The sequence below is a fragment of the Diadema antillarum genome, unplaced genomic scaffold (genome assembly GCF_040938485.1).
Source record: "Diadema antillarum isolate AM-2024a unplaced genomic scaffold, OU_Dant_1.0 scf00000074, whole genome shotgun sequence".
Classification (NCBI taxonomy): Eukaryota; Metazoa; Echinodermata; class Echinoidea; order Diadematoida; family Diadematidae; genus Diadema; species Diadema antillarum.
In genome coordinates this window covers 900,006-920,925 of record NW_027270963.1, presented here as the reverse complement: position 1 = coordinate 920,925, position 20,920 = coordinate 900,006, and the positions used below count along the sequence as shown (strand labels likewise).

Here is a 20,920-nt window from a genome sequence, read left to right as displayed (position 1 = left end):
AGATTATACAGTATTTTTCAGTAAACAACAGAGAACATTGAATGCAGGAGACCACCATCTAAAAGATGGGATTCATTATTATAAATATTTTAGGCAGTGTATTACTAATTGAGCTATCACATAATCCTTTCCCAAGTAAATTAAAGTAAAGTGAAGCAAGATACAATAAAACATCTGTACTGTTCTGTACTTTCAAGACAATATGTCTTACAGCTACAAAAGGGTAGCAAAGGGAAGCATTTAATTTATCCCGTAGTGTAAGGTTGCTATTTTTCTCACATGATGCGTGCACGTGAAAACTGATGCATGCATGTAGTTTCAGACATTGTAATTTAAGGTGAACCAGATTCCAGTGTCAGTGTACTGGTAGCATCGAGTGACAGATAACTGTCAGTGATAATTGGTCCGTGTGTCTCTGTGTAAAAATGGTGAGCTTATGTCTATGGACTGTTAGAAGCATCCCATAACCTGTTCGTACTTGAACTCTCCCAAGATCCTTTTCCAAGCATGAGTCTTCGCCACCAATCCTTTCAAGACATTGTTGTTTCTTTGACTCAAATGTGTCCCTAATAATGTTGTGTCTTGTTTTGGTTCACTTTTGCCTTCTTCACCAGTTGTTTGTTTGTTTGTTTGCGTGTCACTTGTGACACATGAGTGTGGTTTTCCGAAAGGTGACGCTCAAGGTAAATGGAGAAGTCCAGGGCCAACGTACTGGTAGCATCAAGTGACAGAAAAGACATATGGATATCAGTGGTCATGGGCCTTTTCCCATTGTCCTGGTGTGAAAGATCGTATCAAATGACTCTTTGGCACATTCCAGAGCCACTGATTTCCAGAGATGTGTACGTGTGAATGTGCTCAATATTATTTTGTTCCTATAATATGCACAGTGCCCAGCATGATTCAATGAAACAACAAAACACAGAAGGGCAATTCCGCGGTTAGTAACGTTACATTTAAAGAAATTTAGATATTTATTTTTACTGCTAAATCACCATTTATTCATTTCAAGTCAAAATCATCTTAAAACATGTTCATCCTCCCCAGGTCTATGATATAGAAAAGAATGAGTACAATCCAATAAATATTAGAATTGCTATGGCAACTAAAAGGGCTGGTTAGTAACGTTACGAAAAAAGGACATGACCAAAAAATCAATGTCTTGTAACAAAAAGTGTGCAAAATTTCAAGTTACTTCAAACAAAGTGTTGCATTAATTTCAATTATTGCATCATGACAAATGTTCACGCAAATATTCTTAGCAGTTTGACCGATAATTCATTAGCTAGACCCCCAAATGCATGGTTAGTAACGTTACAGTTAGTAACGTTACATTTGTCCGGAGTAATTCCGCAGGTCATTTCACCATTCTGTAATTGACAAAATGTCACATGACTTCTGGAGTATTTGAATGTATTCATCTTTTACCTTTTAGCAAAAATTTGAGGAAAAAATTTCAAAGCAACCCACTGTAATTTGCATTTAAGTGAATTTCAGCATCCCAAGTCCCACATGTACATTTTAAATGATGGTTTTAGATCTCGCAAAATCAATAAATACGAAAAATAAAATCTACTGAATTTGAAAGACCTTAGTGATTGGTGAACATCCATGGCATTAGTTGATACCTAAATCAAAGAGTTAGATAAAGAGGCACATTTCTTTTATCCATGTCATGTCCACCTAACTGCGGAATTGCCCAGAAGACAAAGTCACAGATCATATTATCTGATTTGCCTACTTCAACATAAAGTTTTTTAACAATTGTTTGACAACTTCTTCAAGTAACTAGGAGACATCTACCTTGCCGAAAGAAAATGAAGGAGTTTTTGCTCAGTGTTGGAGAACTTCTAGCTGCTTTCTCTAACGGAGAATGATCATTAACAGAGTTTGATTATCAGCTCACTATTTCACTCAATTTCTATCTCATTCTTTCAACACCCCCCTTACTCCTCCTTTCTCTAGTATTCCTCACTTTCTCAACATTCTTGCTCAATCGCAGTATTATTCTCCTTTGGTTATGGTCAAATATGAAAGAGAGACCATGGCTGACCTATGCATATCTAACTGTCGAAGAAAATGCATGTGGTGTGGGCAGGCAGTGAACGCCTTTCATGGAGGCATCCATGCGGAATGATGAATCGTGCGAGAGAGACATGGAGAGAAAGAAAAGAAAGGCAGCCAACGAATTTCATATTCCCCAAAGCAGCATAAATGTAATAGTCTGTCTAGGAGAGAGAGAGAGGGGGAGGCATCTTTCTTGAAAGTGTTCTTGATATTTAGTCTGGTGGGGAAATGATGAAGCATTTTCAAGAAAGGAGCCATGCCGTAACAATCACGTAGCCACCCATATTGAGCTGTGTAGTATGAGTCTCTGTTCTCAGTTTATCATTTATGTGTTTTGAGTAAGTCTATGAAAGTACTTTGTACTCTTCTCGTCTTATGATCCATTCATGTCGGTCAAGAAAAAACAACATATTATGAACATAACCTTAGCACGTTCTGTTCCATTATATATATATATATATATATATATAAATGTTGATAAGGTAGTCCATGTGTTGGCAAGATAAAAAGATAAGTAACAAAACTGCAACAAAGTTCATGCTGTATTCACCAACGGTTTATTTCTTCACACAAATACACAAATTTTCGAGCGTCTCACCGCCCTAAAATTTGTGTGAAGAAATAAACCGTTAGTGAATACAGCATGAACTTTGTTGCAGTTTTGTTACTTATATATATATATATATATATATATATATATATATATATATATATATATATATATATATATATATGTATAGACATAATGCACTTATCTCGTTATCTACCAACACATTCATGCATACTCTGTAAGTCTGAATACGGTAAACGCACAAATTTTCATGATGCATAAATATTCATGCATTTCTACTTTGGGCTGTTGTCATTATTATTGTTATTATTATTATTGTTATTATTATTATTGATATTATTATCATTATCATTATTATTATTATTGTTATTGTTATTATTATCATTATTATCATTATCATTATCATTATTATGACAGTCATCGTTATCATTATTTTTATTTCTATTATATCAAGTAATATTATGATTATCATTATTTGTATTAATATCACTATCATTTTCATTATTGTTATTATTATTGTTTATTATTATTGTTGTTGTTATTATTATTATTATTATTATTATTATTATTATTATTATTATTATTATTATTATTATTATTATTGACAAGTATTGGGTTTTTATCACACAATATACACTTGCAAATAATGATTTGTTGACAACCTGTGTCAAATTACCTTTCTGGTTCAAGAAAGTGTACCTATACTGTGTTAGATTGTTCTCATAAACCAAGATAAGTTAGACTCAAGTGCAATAAAATGTAATCAACAAACCAATGAATTAGATCAACTGACATCAAGGTCAACATCGTTTGTGGTACAAGCAAAATAATATCCATATGCAGTAATGATTGCAAAGTATTTTCCATAGTTTTCAACTACAAACAGATTGAGAGTGATGGTCCACACATAATATTGGCAAGCTCCACATGGAGCTATTCATCATTTTCTGTTGCATTGATGGCATGACAGAATTATTCATTGATTACACCATTCATTGAGCATGGTAGCCTTGAAAGTGGGCAGTGGAAGTGCCACTAATTGTGAACATGCCACCAATCATTGCACTGTGCTAGTCATATTAGTTCGTCAGACATGTTGTCATCAAGTATGGGGGGGGGGGGGAGTTGGGGTGAGGGGGTGGGGAGGCGGAGTTGAAATAATACAAGAGGCAATGCGATATGGTTTGGCTATGCATGGTGTACAGAATTCCCATTTCAATTTCCAGAATGGAAAGAATTAAGGAAAAATAATCACAAATGCCAAATTAGAGAGAATTTTGATGTTTTGACATAGTGAGTGGTATGGAAGGAGTTCCGCATAATGTGTTAAGTCTGTGCTTTCCCTGGCACTGGTAATTCAAGCTGTGCTTTAGGAGAGTTAGCCCAGTTTTCCTGGTTATATAGGTTAATGCCCCAAAACACTGTTATTGGATACTGTGAAGACCATCCCCTTAGCTCATTTGTATTGTCTTTTCCTCCTTTCTTTTTTTCCTTTGTTGCTGTAATGTTAAGTGATCATTGTTGCTCAAGATACCAGCTGAAAACTAGTCCATGGGCCAGAATGCTCATTCTCCTAATTGATAAAGGTAAATTCAGCAGTCCAGTTACAATGAGCTTTTCTCAAAATCAAGGATATGCAAGTTGTTGGGGGGGGGGGGGTTTGAATAAAATTGTCTTTGTTTTGACTCTTCCAAAATTATGCATATGCATGAAAATTTAAATTGAGGATATTTTGTCCTTCAGTAGCATTTTGTATAACAATTTTTTTAAGTTAAGTCATGTACAAATGGTAGTCATAGTTTTGTATAGTGCAGAAAAATTTAAAAACACCATTACTGAAGGCATAATCTGATATTGCCAATAACCTGATCTTGAAGGTATGTGTTTAAGTTGCATTTGTCATTGAATTGATATACTCACCATAATATGTAGCTTACATACTTTGTTGATTATTGAACTGTCACTTTTTTTCCCCACAGATGAATGTCCTTTATAGTTTGATTACATAGATTTAGTTATCATGTTGTTAATACTGTCATAACCATTGTTTGTATTGTATGTTTGTGGGCACTCAGAAACACTTTACTTTCAATAATCACACATGCACACACACACATATGCACCCTTTCTCTTGAAACTGACTCTGTACCAGCATTATTGTATAGGCACATGTTAGACATGGCTTGCAGGGCATATTAGATGAACTGTGAAGAACAGGATACTGTGCTATTTTATGGCCATGTTTACAGGTAATTACGATCGGTAATTCCAGCCAGCTGATCCCGAAAATTAGACCATGTCGGTAGCTGTATGACTATGTGAATATGTTAAATACCTATCTCCCTCAAGCTTTCTCTCCTTGTTTATGTATTATGTTTTAATCTACAAATGTATATTTGTATCTATATCTTTATATGTATATATATATATATATATATATATATATATATATATGTATGTATGTATGTATGTATGTATGTATGTATGTATGTATGTATGTATATATATATATATATATATATATATATATATATATATATATATATATATATACATATTCATATGTTTCTATGTTTGTGTGGGTCTACTTTTTCATCAGTGCCACTTTTTTTCTCCGCTCATTTCATACGACACGCACATACACGCATACACTTACACACAGATACACCCCAAGAAGCACCACGTAGAACTACATGCATCTCATTCCCTTTTATCGTGTCTTTAGATTCTCCTATTTCCCCTCTTTGACTCACGTAATATCAATTTAAACAGCAATTTCAGACTCATTATCAAAACTTCAGGCCATCTATTTTTCATCTATTCTGCGGCACATTTTACAGCAACGTCAGTCAGTTTACCCGATATCTTACGGCAAATACAGTGCACTACAGACTCTACCATGATGGATGTCAGCCTATTGTTGCCATGACAACAATCTTGATGCTTTTTTTTTCATGCACCCAACGAAAACGAAAAGCATGCACTCCCCAAGTACCTGACACTACATCACCACCTCTTCACAATCTTGCACACCTGAGAGACATTCCACACAGGTTCACTGAAAGTATTGTTGCAGAACTCTTACTGCTTAGTTACGTAGGATTTAGGGAGAGTAGATTTTGCCCAGTTAACCAGAGTACCTAATGAAGAGGGGGAAAATTCTATTACCATCATGGAAGGTGTTTGTTCAAACCCTATCCAATCAACAGGCGTATCCCATTAGCTGGTACCCATTAGACGAGGGGCTACCAAACTTACTGGCTATGTCTTAACCAGTTCCATACGGGAATCTGGTGGCCTGCGTATTAAGTCTGTGGAGATCCAGAATTCAGTATCGAATGGATTAATTAAATGGTCTGCATCTTTCTCAGTGTGACCCCTCATTACCTCATCAATGATACCCCCTCCCCCTTTCCCAAATGCCTCTTCCTCATTATCTCTCCACCCACCCTCCCCCCACCCTCCCCCACCCCTGTCCCATTTTATCCTTGGTTGTAATAATCTAGATGCTTGTGGAGATGGAGATAGAGCGTAGCTCCTTATGAGAACCATGGGAAGGCGACTTCAGCTGGCATGCATGCACAATGAGATGGCAACATTCGTTGCAACATAGTTTTGTCATTTGTCTTTTTTTTAATCATCATTCTGTAATACAACTCAAGCCAAAATCTGCAAACGTCATTGTATTTTGGCTTTATTCTGATGAAAATTCTCACTGGTACAGGAAGGAAATAAACATGCCCTCACTTGGCAACCCAAGAGCTCATTTGCATTTCTTCTTTTTTTTTAAGAGCATGACCCTTACATTTTGAGTGTTTACGTTTTAGCCTGTAAATAGCATATATGCTTTTGAGCTGTTCAAACAAAAGTTCTTTTGCAATATTGCACCTATAGCCTGATATGACATTTAAATGATGCGAGGGATGCGGAATCAGAGCAGCTCTTAATGTAGGCATTATTTTAGAACATGAATGCAACCTGTTTGCAGGGATGGTGGATGCAAGCAAGCTAATCGTACAATCTAACTATTTGATAGAACAAATCAATATAGCACAAGTTCATCTTATAATATACACTATATACAACAATAAATAGATTATATAAAATTTTGTACTAGATTGTCTTTTTTTAAGAGCTGCATAATTTCTTTTCTAGAGAAGTGCTCTGATGAATATGAGTAACAGGAAAGCAATCTAACTGAAAATCCAGCAAATGTCAAGATGATTTATCGTTCATTTTTGTAATGGACAATATTTCATGGATAAGGGAAGGTGATATGCCATAATTATTGTCCAGTGCTAGAATGAAGTTGATTGTAGAAGGTCAGCTTGTTTGATTTTTTGTTTATAATCATTTCACTATCTTTCACTCCCGGAACTGCCTGGTTCTTTGAGGGAAGTCTGAGGTACATTCATGAAATCAAACAAGTACGACCAACACAGTAACTACTCCGACCATCAGTCATGTTTGCATGACATTAAAAAAACAGAGAATGTGCAGTAGATAAAAAGCCAAAATTATTCGATTAATTAGACTGATGGAGAATACTTAAGTGCAGAGCAGAGAAACATTCGTTCAAGGTGGAAAGCTGGGGTTAGTGTTACATTTAACAGTGGAAAGCTGTTGGTTTCTTTCCCAAGGGTGTCTGCCTGCTGATCAACATTTACACCAGAATGCATTTTGATGTGGTTGAATCATGGTTTGAATATGAGCTTTGTCACTTACAGGCTCTTAAGCCTCAAATACATCAGAGCATGCTTTGTAGTACATGCCACAAACATCAGGACACAAAACTGTTTGACACTGCTTCAGACATTGTTCTTACAGATCAATGTTATTGCACACACCAAAAAATAAATAATGAAAAAAAAAAATGAGACGATGAAAAATACTGGTGTCGATGGTAACTGCATTCTGCCATAGAGAGTGCAGAGTTTAAATGCATTCCTTCACTGATGAATAAATTACCCCCCAAAAAAGTGTGATCCAATATGTAGGATGTTCAAAAAGCATTTTCAAAAAGCAGTTTTGGCGAAGGCTCTCATGATGCATGATATCAAAAACATGAGAGAAAAAAAGGTCCCCTCAAGTGAACCCTGAATACAATGAACCATCTTTTTCTACTAGACATACTGATTACTCAACTTTGGACTTTTGATAGGAAAACATGCATTTTTTTTCACATAAATGGCACCATTACAAAATCAAAACTGGTTCAATATTTCATTTTCCATGGATTTTAACGTTCAGCTGAATGCACTAGACATTGTGTGTTGCTGCATGAAAAATCATTCAGTATTGTCAGGTCAATTAGTTATGAAAGTAGTCAGCTGACAATTATTGTTAAGATTCTAGAGAAGTTGAGTACTTCTTCACAACAGTTCTTGATAACATGTGGAAATTTAACTTGAACATAGTGTAGTGGTTTCGGGTGCAACAGGAACAAAATAATAACGAAGGATGTAACAAATGGCTGGATGAATTTTTTTTTTCTGTATTTACTAGTAGAGAGTACAGTTCTTAATAGTCCGTGGTTTTTGTTGGTAAAGTAGGATGGGGGTGCCAAGACTTATTCAGAAAACTCTAACGTTGGTGGCGATAGTGAGTTGCGCATCTTGACCATGACTGGGCATCCAAAGGGCTGGTCAGCATCTTCCTCGTAGTAAGGCCAGAGCAGCCGGTGATACAGGAACCGAGGTTGATGCTGTTCTTGTGGAAAACCTTAATGCAATTCCAGCAGTTGATGACACAGTGGTCGCCTCGTGGCATGCGCCGTTGCCGCAGCAGCGTGTCCAAGCCGTCGTCGAAGCCCATGGCCTCCCTCTTGTCAAAGTCGTGGGCACCACCAATGTCCTCATCCGTCTCATCAGCTGTATTGACGTCCATGAGTTGGTCGAGTAGGGTGGGGGCAGCAAAAACCATACTGGGAATGACCACAGCTAAGACGCTCAGGACAAAAAGGATGTGCTTCTCCTGTTTAAGAAAAGATATAATCAAAAGTGTACAAAAAATGATAAAACAAAAATAAAACCAATTTGATTTTTATTCTTTCTGGCTATCTATGTGTCCTCAAACATTCAATTACGTTTGACCAGCAGCATCAGAACGCAGTGGACCCAACTGAGTTCAAATTGCTTCTGTTTTTTTCGATGAAGGAAACTCACATTTGGCAAGAAGTTTCCTTTGATTCTTTCAAAAAGTGGTTTGGTTGGGACAAATTTATACATCTCCTGAAGATGTTTGTGAATGGATATGCTTGGGCTGTCAGGCAGTTGTTTTGATTTGAATACAGAACTAGCGATTGATTTTTTGATAAATTATTGTTCTGAAATGAAGTATTATATTTGAAAATTGCAATCAGTAATGCTGTGCAAGAGTTGTGCTCCCAAAATTCAGGCTTAAGAGGACTGGTTTGAAGATGATTCCACCCAAGTGACCTATGCTAGGTGTTTGGTAGTTCTTTTTCAAATGTTCTTTATCCACTTTCAAATATCATGTTTTAATGACTTTGGGGGTTCATTCATTCAGTTCTTGTAACAAATTGTAGCATGCTACATTCAGCCTTGACTTAAAGAAGAAATCCACTCCAAATATAAATAAACTTCAAAAGAAAGAGAAAAATATTCCCTTCAGAATGATACAAAAGATGACAAAAATCGGGTCAGAAACAAGATAGATATACAAAAGTTTAAAATTTCACATTTTTTACGGAAGACATTTCTTGACCATGCTCTCACAATTTCTTATTCATTTCATTTACAGAAATGAAAACGATTTACAAATATATTTCAGCTGCATAAATAGAAAACTTGTCTTAAAACCACCCAAAATAAAAAAAACATATGTTAGTTCTGCAGGATATATCTTGGTATGGGAACATGCTTTCACTTGTATCAGCTGAAAATAACAATTTTTTCGAATTTCATATATAACGTACATGAGAAATTGTGAGGGTATAACATCATCAGCTTGCTCAATTGAATATTCATAAGGACTGGTCAAAAAATGTTTTTTGAAAAAAATCTTAAATTTCAAAATGTCACATCTTCCTTATTTCTTATCCAATTTTTGTCATTTTTGCATCGTTCTGTAGGGAATATTTTTATCTTTCTTTTGAAGTTTATTTGTTTTAAGGGTGGATTTCTTCTTTAAATGGAAGAAAAAATTCTACCCTTGATAGAGATAAACTTAGAAAATTTTACCGTACAATTTGAAATCCTCGTAAGTCAACACACTTCTTTTTCTGGTTCTTTTGGATTCGACTTGGCAAGGTTGGCTGTACTCTTGTAACTTTCTTTGGCCAAAATCAGAAGTGTGTGACTGTTGCTGCATGAACCAACATTATGCGCATTTCCTTTCAGATATATATTTTGAGTGTAATGAAATAACAAACCCTCATTTATGAATAGTTTCATCAATGTATATTTAACATTTAATCTCAATGGAGGGATCAATACAATCATTGTGCTACTCTCTCAATGTGAGACTTAAAAATTTTGAATTTGTATGCAGACAGTTGTACATGATACCCTGGTTTAAGTTTCATTGAATGCCATCATAATCTGAACCATTCATTTCACTGACTCCTTATATCTTGCAGGAAGTGGATACTTCACTTTTGATCATATATACGTGTTTTCAAAGCTCTGGGACTATTCCTTGCAATCAATGTTGGCTGCTGTTTTTAAGGACAAATTTTGTGAGCTGTGATAGAGTTGCCTCTGAGTATTAACAATCACATTCAGTTCTATCACCAATTGAGATTTTCTTGAAGGTCTTCTGCCCTCCCCCTTTGTTCTTGACCTATCAAAGTCATCAGTAATCAGAAAAGATGATCCGCAAACAGTCAAGAGCAATATGTATTGGTTTAAACAGCATTCATGTAGTGATGGACATGACATAATAATGTATGATGGAGGTAACTACTATCCACCTGACTGAATGCACCGTCAATAAATTCTGTGACTCTTACAGAAGTAGGTGAACAGCTCTTCATTTTCTCTCCTTTCTAGACCTGATGTAGGTACAGCTTTAAATCTTCTATACACATGATTATGTAACTAACTACACAGTTGTCACTGATGGTTTTGCTGAGCTTGAATTAAAGGGGCTGTACAGTACTGGTCAAGGTGTGGATTCATGCTTTGAACATTCCTAAGTGAGATAATGAGAAACCTCCTATGAAATATGAAAGAGCATGCAATTTTAAGAAGAATTCAATGTTTATTTGATGAAAATTGGCTGCCAAATGGCTGAGATATCCAAAAAAAAAGTGCTAATAATAAAAGGCGACATGCCACAACTTTATTAGGATCTCTTTGTTTCACCTTGTTTTGGGATATCTCAGCCATTTCAAAACCGATTTTCATTGAATAAACTTTCGATGCCCCTTAGAACCACATGCTCTTTGACATCCCATATAGTGGTTTCTGAATATCTCGCAAAACGTTAAAAGCTAAATTCTCACCTCGACCAGAACTGTACACACCCTTTAAATTAAGCTCATAGCGAAAGCATATTCTATCTCAGAGGAGTCATTCTTTGAGCCGGTGAATCCTGACAATGTTATTGTTGTTCAAGTCCTCTCAAAGGAGATGAACATTTATAAGATTTCAGCGATGACTCCCACACATCCTTGACTTTAACAACATAATTACGATCTCATTGATGTGTTAACCTCCCTCTTACATATTATGAAAACCTGTCAATATATATATAGATACATATATATTTTATTTCCTTATTCATTGGAGTATCTTCAGCAGTGTGAAAGCGTTTTAATTTCACAAATCTTCGCTCTCTCAAAATTTGCAAAATTTAAATGCACACGGAAATTTCTGGTACAACAGTACTTTCTCCAATCCTCAGTGGAGAAAAGCTGTTAGCATTATGAGGAAACAGAGTGCACCCATGCATGTTTTTGTCCACTGAAGATGCATTTTTGTTTTCATTCACATTGAACAAAGCAGTGATAAGCAATATATTTCCCTATCTATATGTGAACTTTAGTCCTCAGACATAGCATGATTATGCAAAAATGTTTGATATTGCAGCCTTTGAACAAAAATGAAATTCTGTTGAAATCATCAATAGTCATTTCCCAAATCAATGTATTTAAGAAATCATGAAAAGTATTTTCAACAGCATGAAAGCTAATCATGTGTGGAGATTTTCAAGTCCACAGCAAATTTCCCCAATTGACTCACATGATGAATGAGAGAAAAATAATTTGCTGTTGGAAAAAGAACTTTGCAAGAAAGCATGTAAACTTACCATTATTGATGTGATTACAGCAATTGACTTGCCAAGTGTGAACCCAGGTGGTTTTTTCCGGCAGCTTGTATTCCCTCTTTGAATCAGACGAATGCCTCTCAGCAGGTGACCCTTTGAGGTTTTTTTTTGTGTGTGAAGTGGTGGAGATCAAGGATGCGTACACAAACAATATTTTTGTAACTGAATCACTATGGAATCTTGAGACTCTGCTTCAGCGAGGTCTGCAGGTTTGCCGAACAACGGAGCGAGCGAGAGAGGAGGGAAAATGTACACAAAAAAGGACTTGGCAGAAAGAGAGGGAGAGCGAGCACTCGGCCTAATTGGTCTGTCGGTAAATGCCAAGATAACTAGACTGAAGACAAAAACGTGGTGCTTGTCATATTTATAGTTTCAAACAGGCTTTGGAAACCCCCAACTCTCCCCCCCCCCCCCCCCCCCCCCACAAAACACACAAGCCTTTCTTCCCTTGGAGCTGGAGTAAGCTTCCTGTAATATCCAGCCAATGCCTCAATGGAGCGCTGATGCAAACGTCATGAGGTGGGCGGGGCCTAATGTCTGTGGCTTTACCCGATTGGCTGGGCTGAGCCAGGTTGTGAAATACTGTTCTTTCCCTGCTTTATAGGCCAGTAAGTACCATGTGACGTCAAAAGGAATTGTACGCACAGTTCTGGCCCAGGAAGAAACAGCCATACAGACAAACTGATGGAGAGAGACAGACAGAGAAGAGAGAGAAAGAGAGGGAGAGGGAATACATATTTACAAAGTCTGGGTGTCTCAAAGTCATTAATTTCTTCGAAAATGAAAATGAAAATGGTAAGAATATTTTCTTCCAACTCAACTTTTGTTTCCCTTGCAGAAGAGTAAGATTTCCCTTACAAACTTGTTTGGCTGGTCTAAACCCATCAAAGACAAAGTAAAGAAATCAGGTACAACAGTAACCAGATTGCCAGATGGAGGTTCTAGTCAGGTTAAGCCAATCAAGTTTTCATGAATTGACCCACTAACATTAAGTTTGGAATTATATTATATCGATCACTATACACTTAAGCTGTACTCAGTAGTCACTTATAAGGAAATAAGATATTTAAACCTTTTAGTCAATGGAGACTTTGATTGCAAGAATGATAATCTTTTTATCACTAAATTGAGCCCTCTTAATCTCACTGCATGACTTATCATGGAGAAAGATTAGATAGAAATGGTAAATAAAATGATTTTCATTTCATTTTATTTTCATGTTTTCAACCCAATCATCTTATAACTTCATTTGGTATTTTTCTTGCCCAGATATCAGCAGCTTTATTAAGTTAATGCAGGGAGATTATCACATATATTTTAAGCTCTAGTAACATTATGCCGTCAAGAATCATTTCCATCTGAATGCAGTCTTAAAAGATGCTGGAACTGAGATGGCTGAACACAGGAGCCAGGAGCCATCCTGTAGATGAATTAATGTGGGGTGAGAGAGTTTTGATTTCAATTCGAGTTCTTATTCTTGTACTAAGTGTTTTGTGCGATTTAGATTAAATCAGGAAAATCTAAACCTGGTGGTTATTGATATGGAATGTACCAATATTTTCTCAATGTATATTTTTACATTGTAAGCTGGTATTCCGTCAAGTACAATTCATTTCAATCAATCGTTCAGACTAGATTATAAGAGGAACTGCAAATATATGATGAACTTATTGGTGAAATAAAAATTGATCCATCAAAAAAGGAGAGTGAGTTGTAGTTTTGAAGAAACCATGCCTGTGATGTGGGTGAGGGTTGGTCAAATGCCGCAAAGCATTGCTTCAGTTTCAACAAATTGTGATGGGTACACAGAGGATGGGACACATATAGGACTCAAATTACAGCCATCGACTTCGCATGGATGTTTTGTGGAATCATAATCACATCACCCTGCCATTAGAGTAAGCTAGAAAGGACATGCAATCCTTTTGCCCTTGTTATTTCCTTGTAAAGGCATATTCCTTTGTATAATGGAAGTGCAATCTCCGAGTATATACCAAGTATATACCTGCCCAAGTAAACAGAACCGCAGTCCTACACAGACTAGCATCTAATCACTTTTTATCAATGCAAAAATAAGATGGATTTACAAAAGTAAATTATACATGTGGTCATGAAGCCATGAAGGGTTAGCAGGAGTTTTTTTTTTTTTTTTGAAACATTTGTCTTCAAACTTTTCTGGGAATCGTATTAGCCACGAATTGCAGTTATTGAAGATATGAGACTTGTGTGGGACTTTTTGTTGTTGTTGTTGATGTAAACAGAAAATGGAAAACTAGACGTGGTCATGAAACCCTGTATCATCAAGGGCTAGCATGAGCAGGAGATCTTTTTGTTTTTCGAAACATTTGTCTTCAAATTTTTCTGGGAATCGCATTAGCCATGAATTGCATTCATTGAAGATATGAGACTTGTGTGGGACCTTTTTTTTTTCATATATAAACAGAAAATGGAAAGATTGAATGGCATGATAAGCATTGTTCATTGCAACACTTCTTCGACGAGGCCATCACCTATCCGTAGGAGGTTGGTAAATGCAAATGAACGTCTTTTATTTGTCAAGGTTTTCCGTCTAATTAGAAGATGTCACTGCTCAGAAATTGCAGCATTTTGATCTCATTTTTACTAATTACTGATTGGGTATGTGGGTTGTAGTTATGTAGATCCTTGGTCCTGGGGAGGGGTAGAAATGAGCACCATTAATCAAACAAGAACAAAATCATCCTTCATCCAAGCAAATGGATATTCAAGGAGGAGAACAGGAGAAATAAGAGGAAGAGAGAGATACATATTGACATACCTGGGTACATACATGCAAATATACATTTAGTTTGGGTTGAGACCTACCTTCAGGTTTCTAACATTTTTGGAAAGATAATGAGAAACCTCTTGTGAAATGTGAAAGAGCGTGTAACTTCAAGACTAATTCACCATTTATTTGATAGAAATTGGTTTTGAAATGGCCGAGACATCCAAAACAGAGCGATCCTAATATAAAAGGTGGGACCTACACGTACCTTTTAGTACAATTGCTTTGTTTTACTTTGTTTTTGGATGTCTCAGCCATTTCAAAACCCATTTTCATCGATTAAACTTTGAATTCCTCTTAGAATGGTATGCTCTGTCATAATTCATAAGTGGTTTTCCGGTATCTCGCAAAAAGTTAAAAGCCCAATCCTGGTCTCCACCAAGACTATGCCATCCCTTTAATTCACTTTATACACACAGATCTGTCGACTTCAATATTCCTATTGTTTGGAATTCCATACAAAGGGAGCGGCATGCATGCAGAAACTTTAGGTTATTCTAGAAAGTTCTCAAAAATTCTCTCGTGCGTGAATACTGATTACTGTAAAACCAGAAATATTCGCGTGAGTTTTATCTTCACGAGAGCCAAGATTCACAAAATGAACAATCTTGTGTATACGCTATATATACATTGAATGCCAGTAGGAATTTTGAAAATTCCATGCCGTGAAAAAGGCCGTCGGTTCCAATTAGCACAGAAATTTCTTGCTGCGAAAATATGTTGCTTTACAGTATTATATCTATTTGCCATCTCTTCCAGATGTGTATGCTTTGATGTGTGTTCTTTATGTGTGTGCTTGTTAATTTTTGTCCCCGCCGAACGAGTTCGAGCAGGGGACTATGAAACGGGCTCCGTACGTGTGTGTGTCCGTGTGTCCGTCCGTCTGTCCGTCCGTCCGTCCGTGTGTCCGTGTGTCCGTGTGTCCGTGTGTGCGTCCGTGTGTGATCAAAATCTTCAATTTGCTACTTCTCTGTCATTTATGAGCCAATTTTGATTCTGTTTGCTTTATATGATAGCACTACATGGGAGCTTTGAAACTTCTACACAGAATTTCAGTCGTGACCTTTGACCTTGACCTTTGACCTATATTGTACATTTTGCTACAAAATGCTACTCCTTCGCCATTTCTAACCCGATTTCGATTCCGTTTGCTTTATGTGATGGCACTAGGTGAGGGCTTCAAAACTTCTACACAGAATTTTGACCTTTGACTTCTTTGACCTTTGACCTTGATTTTTTGACCTATATTGTACATTTTGCTACAAAATGCTACTCCTTCGCCATTTCTAACCCGATTTCGATTCCGTTTGCTTTATGTGATGGCACTAGGTGAGGGCTTCAAAACTTCTACACAGAATTTTGACCTTTGACTTCTTTGACCTTTGACCTTGATTTTTGACCTATATTGTACATTTTGCTACGAAATGCTACTCCTTCGCCATTTTTAACCCGATTTCGATTCCGTTTGCTTTATATGATGGCACTAGTTGAGGGCTTCAAAACTTCTACACAGAATTTTGACCTTTGACTTCTTTGACCTTTGACCTTGATTTTTGACCTATATTGTGCATTTTGCTACAGAATGCTACTCCTTCGCCATTTCTAACCCGATTTCGATTCCGTTTGCTTTATGTGATAGCACTAGGTGAGGGCTTCAAAACTTCTACACAGAATTTTGACCTTTGTCTTCTTTGACCTTTGACCTTGATTTTTGACCTATATTGTACATTGGCTACAAAATGCTACTCCTTCGCCATTTCTAACCCAATTTCGATTCCATTTGCTTTATGTGATGGCACTAGGTGAGGGCTTCAAAACTTCTACACAGAATTTTGACCTTTGACTTCTTTGACCTTTGACCTTGATTTTTTACCTATATTGCACATTTTGTTACAAAATGCTACTTCCGGCGGGGACATATGTTACGCACCGCGTAATTTCTACTTTTCCTTGTTAATCATGGCTATATTATGTTATTAATTGTCTATTAACCTGTTGGATGGGCTGATTTTGCTACAACACACACTTCCCATAGACACTTGCTTGAGTATATTCAGGACTTGTCTTCAATGAATTAAAGAGGACTTGCCTTTCCACGAGGCCTCTGAGCCTTTTCTCATGTTCTCTGTCTATTTCACATTGATTTCGAGCAAAGATGAAAAGAAAAACAAACCTTTAGATAAAGATTATCATCATGAGGATACACAGAAATGATTGTGTATTGCTGGAATGCAGCAGTTTCTCTATGCTGACACGGACAGCTTAACCCGCTGAGGACGAGTCCCAAGTATACTCGGGCAAGTGTCTTTGGGAAATGCATGTTGTAGCAAATCAGTCCGTTCTCAATTGGTCAACTAGTATTGTGAGGCAGACACTCGCAGTGGTCAAACGTGTTTTCCCCTTTCAGTTGCCAGTCCGTATAAGGTATGTAGTCTCGTATTGACGTCACTTTGCACAACCAGTTCTTTGGATTCAGATGGCCAGGCCATTTCCTTTGAAAAAGGTTCACTTAATCTGAAACTATGGACACAAAACAATACGAGCACCACTTTGCTTTTCTATTTGTTGTAGCCATGGCAATTCTTTGTTTTTAGTTACTGAGATAAAGCATGAAACTGTTCCTTTTCAGTAGATGTTTGTGTGTGTGTCTATGTAGGAGAAATGACTGTTTTGCAGAACTGCAAACTCCAGTAGGAGTATGATCGAGCAGAACATGGTATAACAATGAGTAACCATTTTCAGATAGATACAGATATTGCAAGTTTTTTTTTCATATGCTGTAGTCAAAGTATAAATAATCTAATAAAATGGTTAGATGCTCACTTATGAACACTCCTGCAGTATAAACTTTCATGATTAGTGATACATCATATAGAAACACAAACACACGGCATGACTAATTGTTGTCATGCATGTTGGGGTTACAGGATTTTGAAGAAAAAAAACAACATCAAGAATAACAACAATAAAATGTTAGTCATCAGGAATCTAGTTTGCTTCTGGTTGAAGATGATGGAATAAAAGTGTGATGTTCAGCTGATCATAGAAAGGGTTCAAATGCCTGCATGAAGTTGCATCAATTTGTCCTTGAGAATGTTCAAAAAAGTGATTGGATGTTACCGACCAATCTATGTCAGAGCCAAGTCCGTAGTATTCTGTAAAACTGAAAACATTTACAGCACCGACATGAAACTTTTTGAGCTGACAACCTTTTTTTTTTTGTGGCATGAAACTTTTGCAAAGTACCGACCATGCAAAAATTAGGAGTTTACTACATGTTCTGGATTGTGTAGACAAAAGCTTCCACGAGCATTTCACTTTCATGAATTGTGGCTTCTCACAAAATTTACAAAAGTTTCTCATGCACAAAATTCATAAAAATTTCATGCACATGAAAATTTCTGGTTTTACAGTATACCACGTGGTCAGATGTACACAGAGAGAATATAAAAGAATTTTTTTAAAAACTTTTAATTAACCCATTGAGGACGGACTGATTTTGCTACAGCACGCATTTCCCATAGACACCTGCGCGAGTATACTCAGGACTCGTCCTCAACGGGTTATTAAGGAATTGGAGAGCTTTCAGAGATTCCAAGAATCTTTATGCATTTTCCTAGTCAAATTTCAAAAGAAGAATTGACTGAAATTGAATGAAGCTTAACATTGACATATTCTGAGTATGGGAAAATTCTTTTGATTTCATTGTCTTAGTATATCATAATTCATGGTAATCAGGCACTTGAAATGCATATTTCTCATTACCTCCGCCGAGGAAGGAGGTTATGTTTTCATTACTATTGGTTTGTTTGTCAGTAAGGTAGTTAGTTTGTCCGTGTGCAAAAATAACTCAAAAAGTTGTGCACGGATTTGGATGAAACTTGCAGGGAAGGTTGAGAATGACACAAGGAACGGATGATTAAATTTTCGTAGTGATCCAGATATTTTTATGGATTTTTTGAAGGATTTTCGATATATTGGCAAGTAGGGTCAATGAACTTGGGAGTTCCAGCTACACATTTTGAGGTTTTCATATGCACACTACGGTGCGTGCTCTAGTTTCTGCTAGGGCGAGGCGCGCACCGCAGCTGAGGGCTTATGACGTAACAAAGGCTTCTATATCGGGAAATTGTGCGATTTTTCTGCATGCATACGTATGGTTGGAAATCACTGATCTCTATGGAAGAGCAAGATCATCAGTGGAAAGTAGCTGCCTGGCGGAGGTCTGCGCTCTCAGAGTGCTTTTCTAGTTTATACCTGCTACCATTTTTTTAAATATGACTTGTGCATGAAATCCAGACTTTTTTTGTCTGTTCTTTTTTTTTTCTTTTTGTCAAGCAATAGAATCATTCCAAATAATGTAGTGACATGGTACATTTACAGTATTGCATCAATGTATTAGTTTATGTGTATGCTTTAGCTTCATGATGAAGTACAGATGAAATTTCTTTTCATTATTGCCGCCCTTGGGATTATCCCAGTACTGCTTTTGCTCTTTCAAGTCTTGATATTTTGCATAATTTATCCAACATGCCAAATTTAGACATTGTAGAAAGATGCAACTCTTTTACTATTTGTTTTTCTGCAGTAAAGCCAGGAAAATATGAATACATGTATGTATGTGTATGCTTGTATATTGTATGCTTATGTGTGCTCATGTGTGTGTGTGTGTGTGTGGGTGTGCGTGTGTGTGTGTGTGTGTGTGTGCTATGTTTGCTTAAAGCTGACCCCTTCATGGCTTTATTTCAAACAGCTGTCTTGAAGTGCAAGTCCATATGGTGCGAATGGATTAGATGCCGTCGTTGCCATGACTAGTATCAAACATATTTCGAGAGAGCTCCTGCTCATAGCGGTGGCTTAATATCCTGTCCATAACGAGAGGAGGTGCCGGACCGCTCATAGAAATCAAAGCGCAAATTTCAATTAGACTGACAAGTCCTCCAACGCCTACAGGTGCTGAGTCAACAGCACTGGAGTATTGTCATAAGTGGTTACGGACTGAATAGAGCTGTTCTGATCTCACCGCATGTGTGAGATGGGTGCAATTAAACGGTACATGACCCAGTTATGCTAAGCCTGGATTATCTCGCCTCTCATCATTCCTGTTTTCTTCTTTTTTTCTTTTTTCTTTTTTGTTCTCAGCATCTTCGCTGAGTTTTATTGGTAGAATTTGTGTCAACACAGATTGAGCTGTTTGAGCATATATATACATCAAAGAGACTCACTTTGTTTCACGACGATACAGTGAGAATTGGTGGACAAAAAACTTTTGGGATCATTTTAATTCATTTCTGTTTCTTAGGACCCATGATAAGTCCGCCAATGGGAGCTGTACTGTATTGCGACAGTTTTATGCCATATTAGCTGCTTACCATCTGTACTGTCATTTATTGCAATCATCATTATCAATATGACTAAGACCATTGTCTTTATTATTGTTCTTCTTCCCTGTTTTACTGTTCTTACTGTGTTTATTATCATCATTACAAGAATTGTTCTGTAGAGAACCGGCAACATAGTTAGGTTCTTGAAGCACCTGCGTTGAATGCCAAAAAAAATATTAATGTGTTTCAATTTTCCATTGTCATTAAGATGAATCAAGAATCTTGTTTTCAATAGAGACCAATGTAACCAAGAAGTAACCCTCCAAGGTACTTCCCTCGGATGACTCTGTAACTGATCTTAATACGTTGATGAGGAGGCCATGGCTAATTAAAGTCCTCATTTTTTTATCTTTGTAGTAATAGCCAGCATTCCAATGATGCTTGATGATGAAAATGGTGATAATGGAGAAGGAAATTGATGATGATGGTGAAAATGATGACAGTGATAGCGATGATGGTGATGTTGAAGATGGTGATGATGGCAGTGATGATGATGGTGGTGGTGATGATGATGGTGATGATGAAGATGGTGATGATGGCAATGATGGTGGTGATGATGGTGGTGATGGTGGTGATGGTGATGATGATGATGATGATGATGATGATGATGGTGATGATGATGGTGATGGGGATGATAAAGATGACAAAGATAGTGATAATGGTGATGATGATGGTGGTGATGAAGGTGGTGGTGGTGGTAATGATGATGATGACAATGCTGAAGATAGTGATGGTGATGATGGTGTTGAGTGATGAGAGTAGTGATGATGATAATTATGGCAATACTGTTGATATTGGTGA

At 36.8% G+C, this 20,920-nt stretch overlaps 1 protein-coding gene and 1 pseudogene across 1 annotated transcript; one reads left to right on the top strand and one right to left on the bottom strand.

Moving 5' to 3' along the window:
* Positions 1–20,920, top strand: part of LOC139717280 (sushi domain-containing protein 4-like) — a 460,844-nt pseudogene that overhangs the window by 333,387 nt on the left and 106,537 nt on the right.
* Positions 6,237–12,173, bottom strand: LOC139717278 (uncharacterized). Its single transcript, XM_071628771.1, has 2 exons — positions 11,912–12,173; positions 6,237–8,611 (listed from the first exon to the last, which is right to left on the bottom strand). The coding sequence occupies exons 1-2, from the start codon at positions 11,912–11,914 to the stop codon at positions 8,222–8,224; spliced, it is 393 nt and encodes a 130-aa protein (XP_071484872.1). The 5' UTR covers positions 11,915–12,173; the 3' UTR covers positions 6,237–8,221.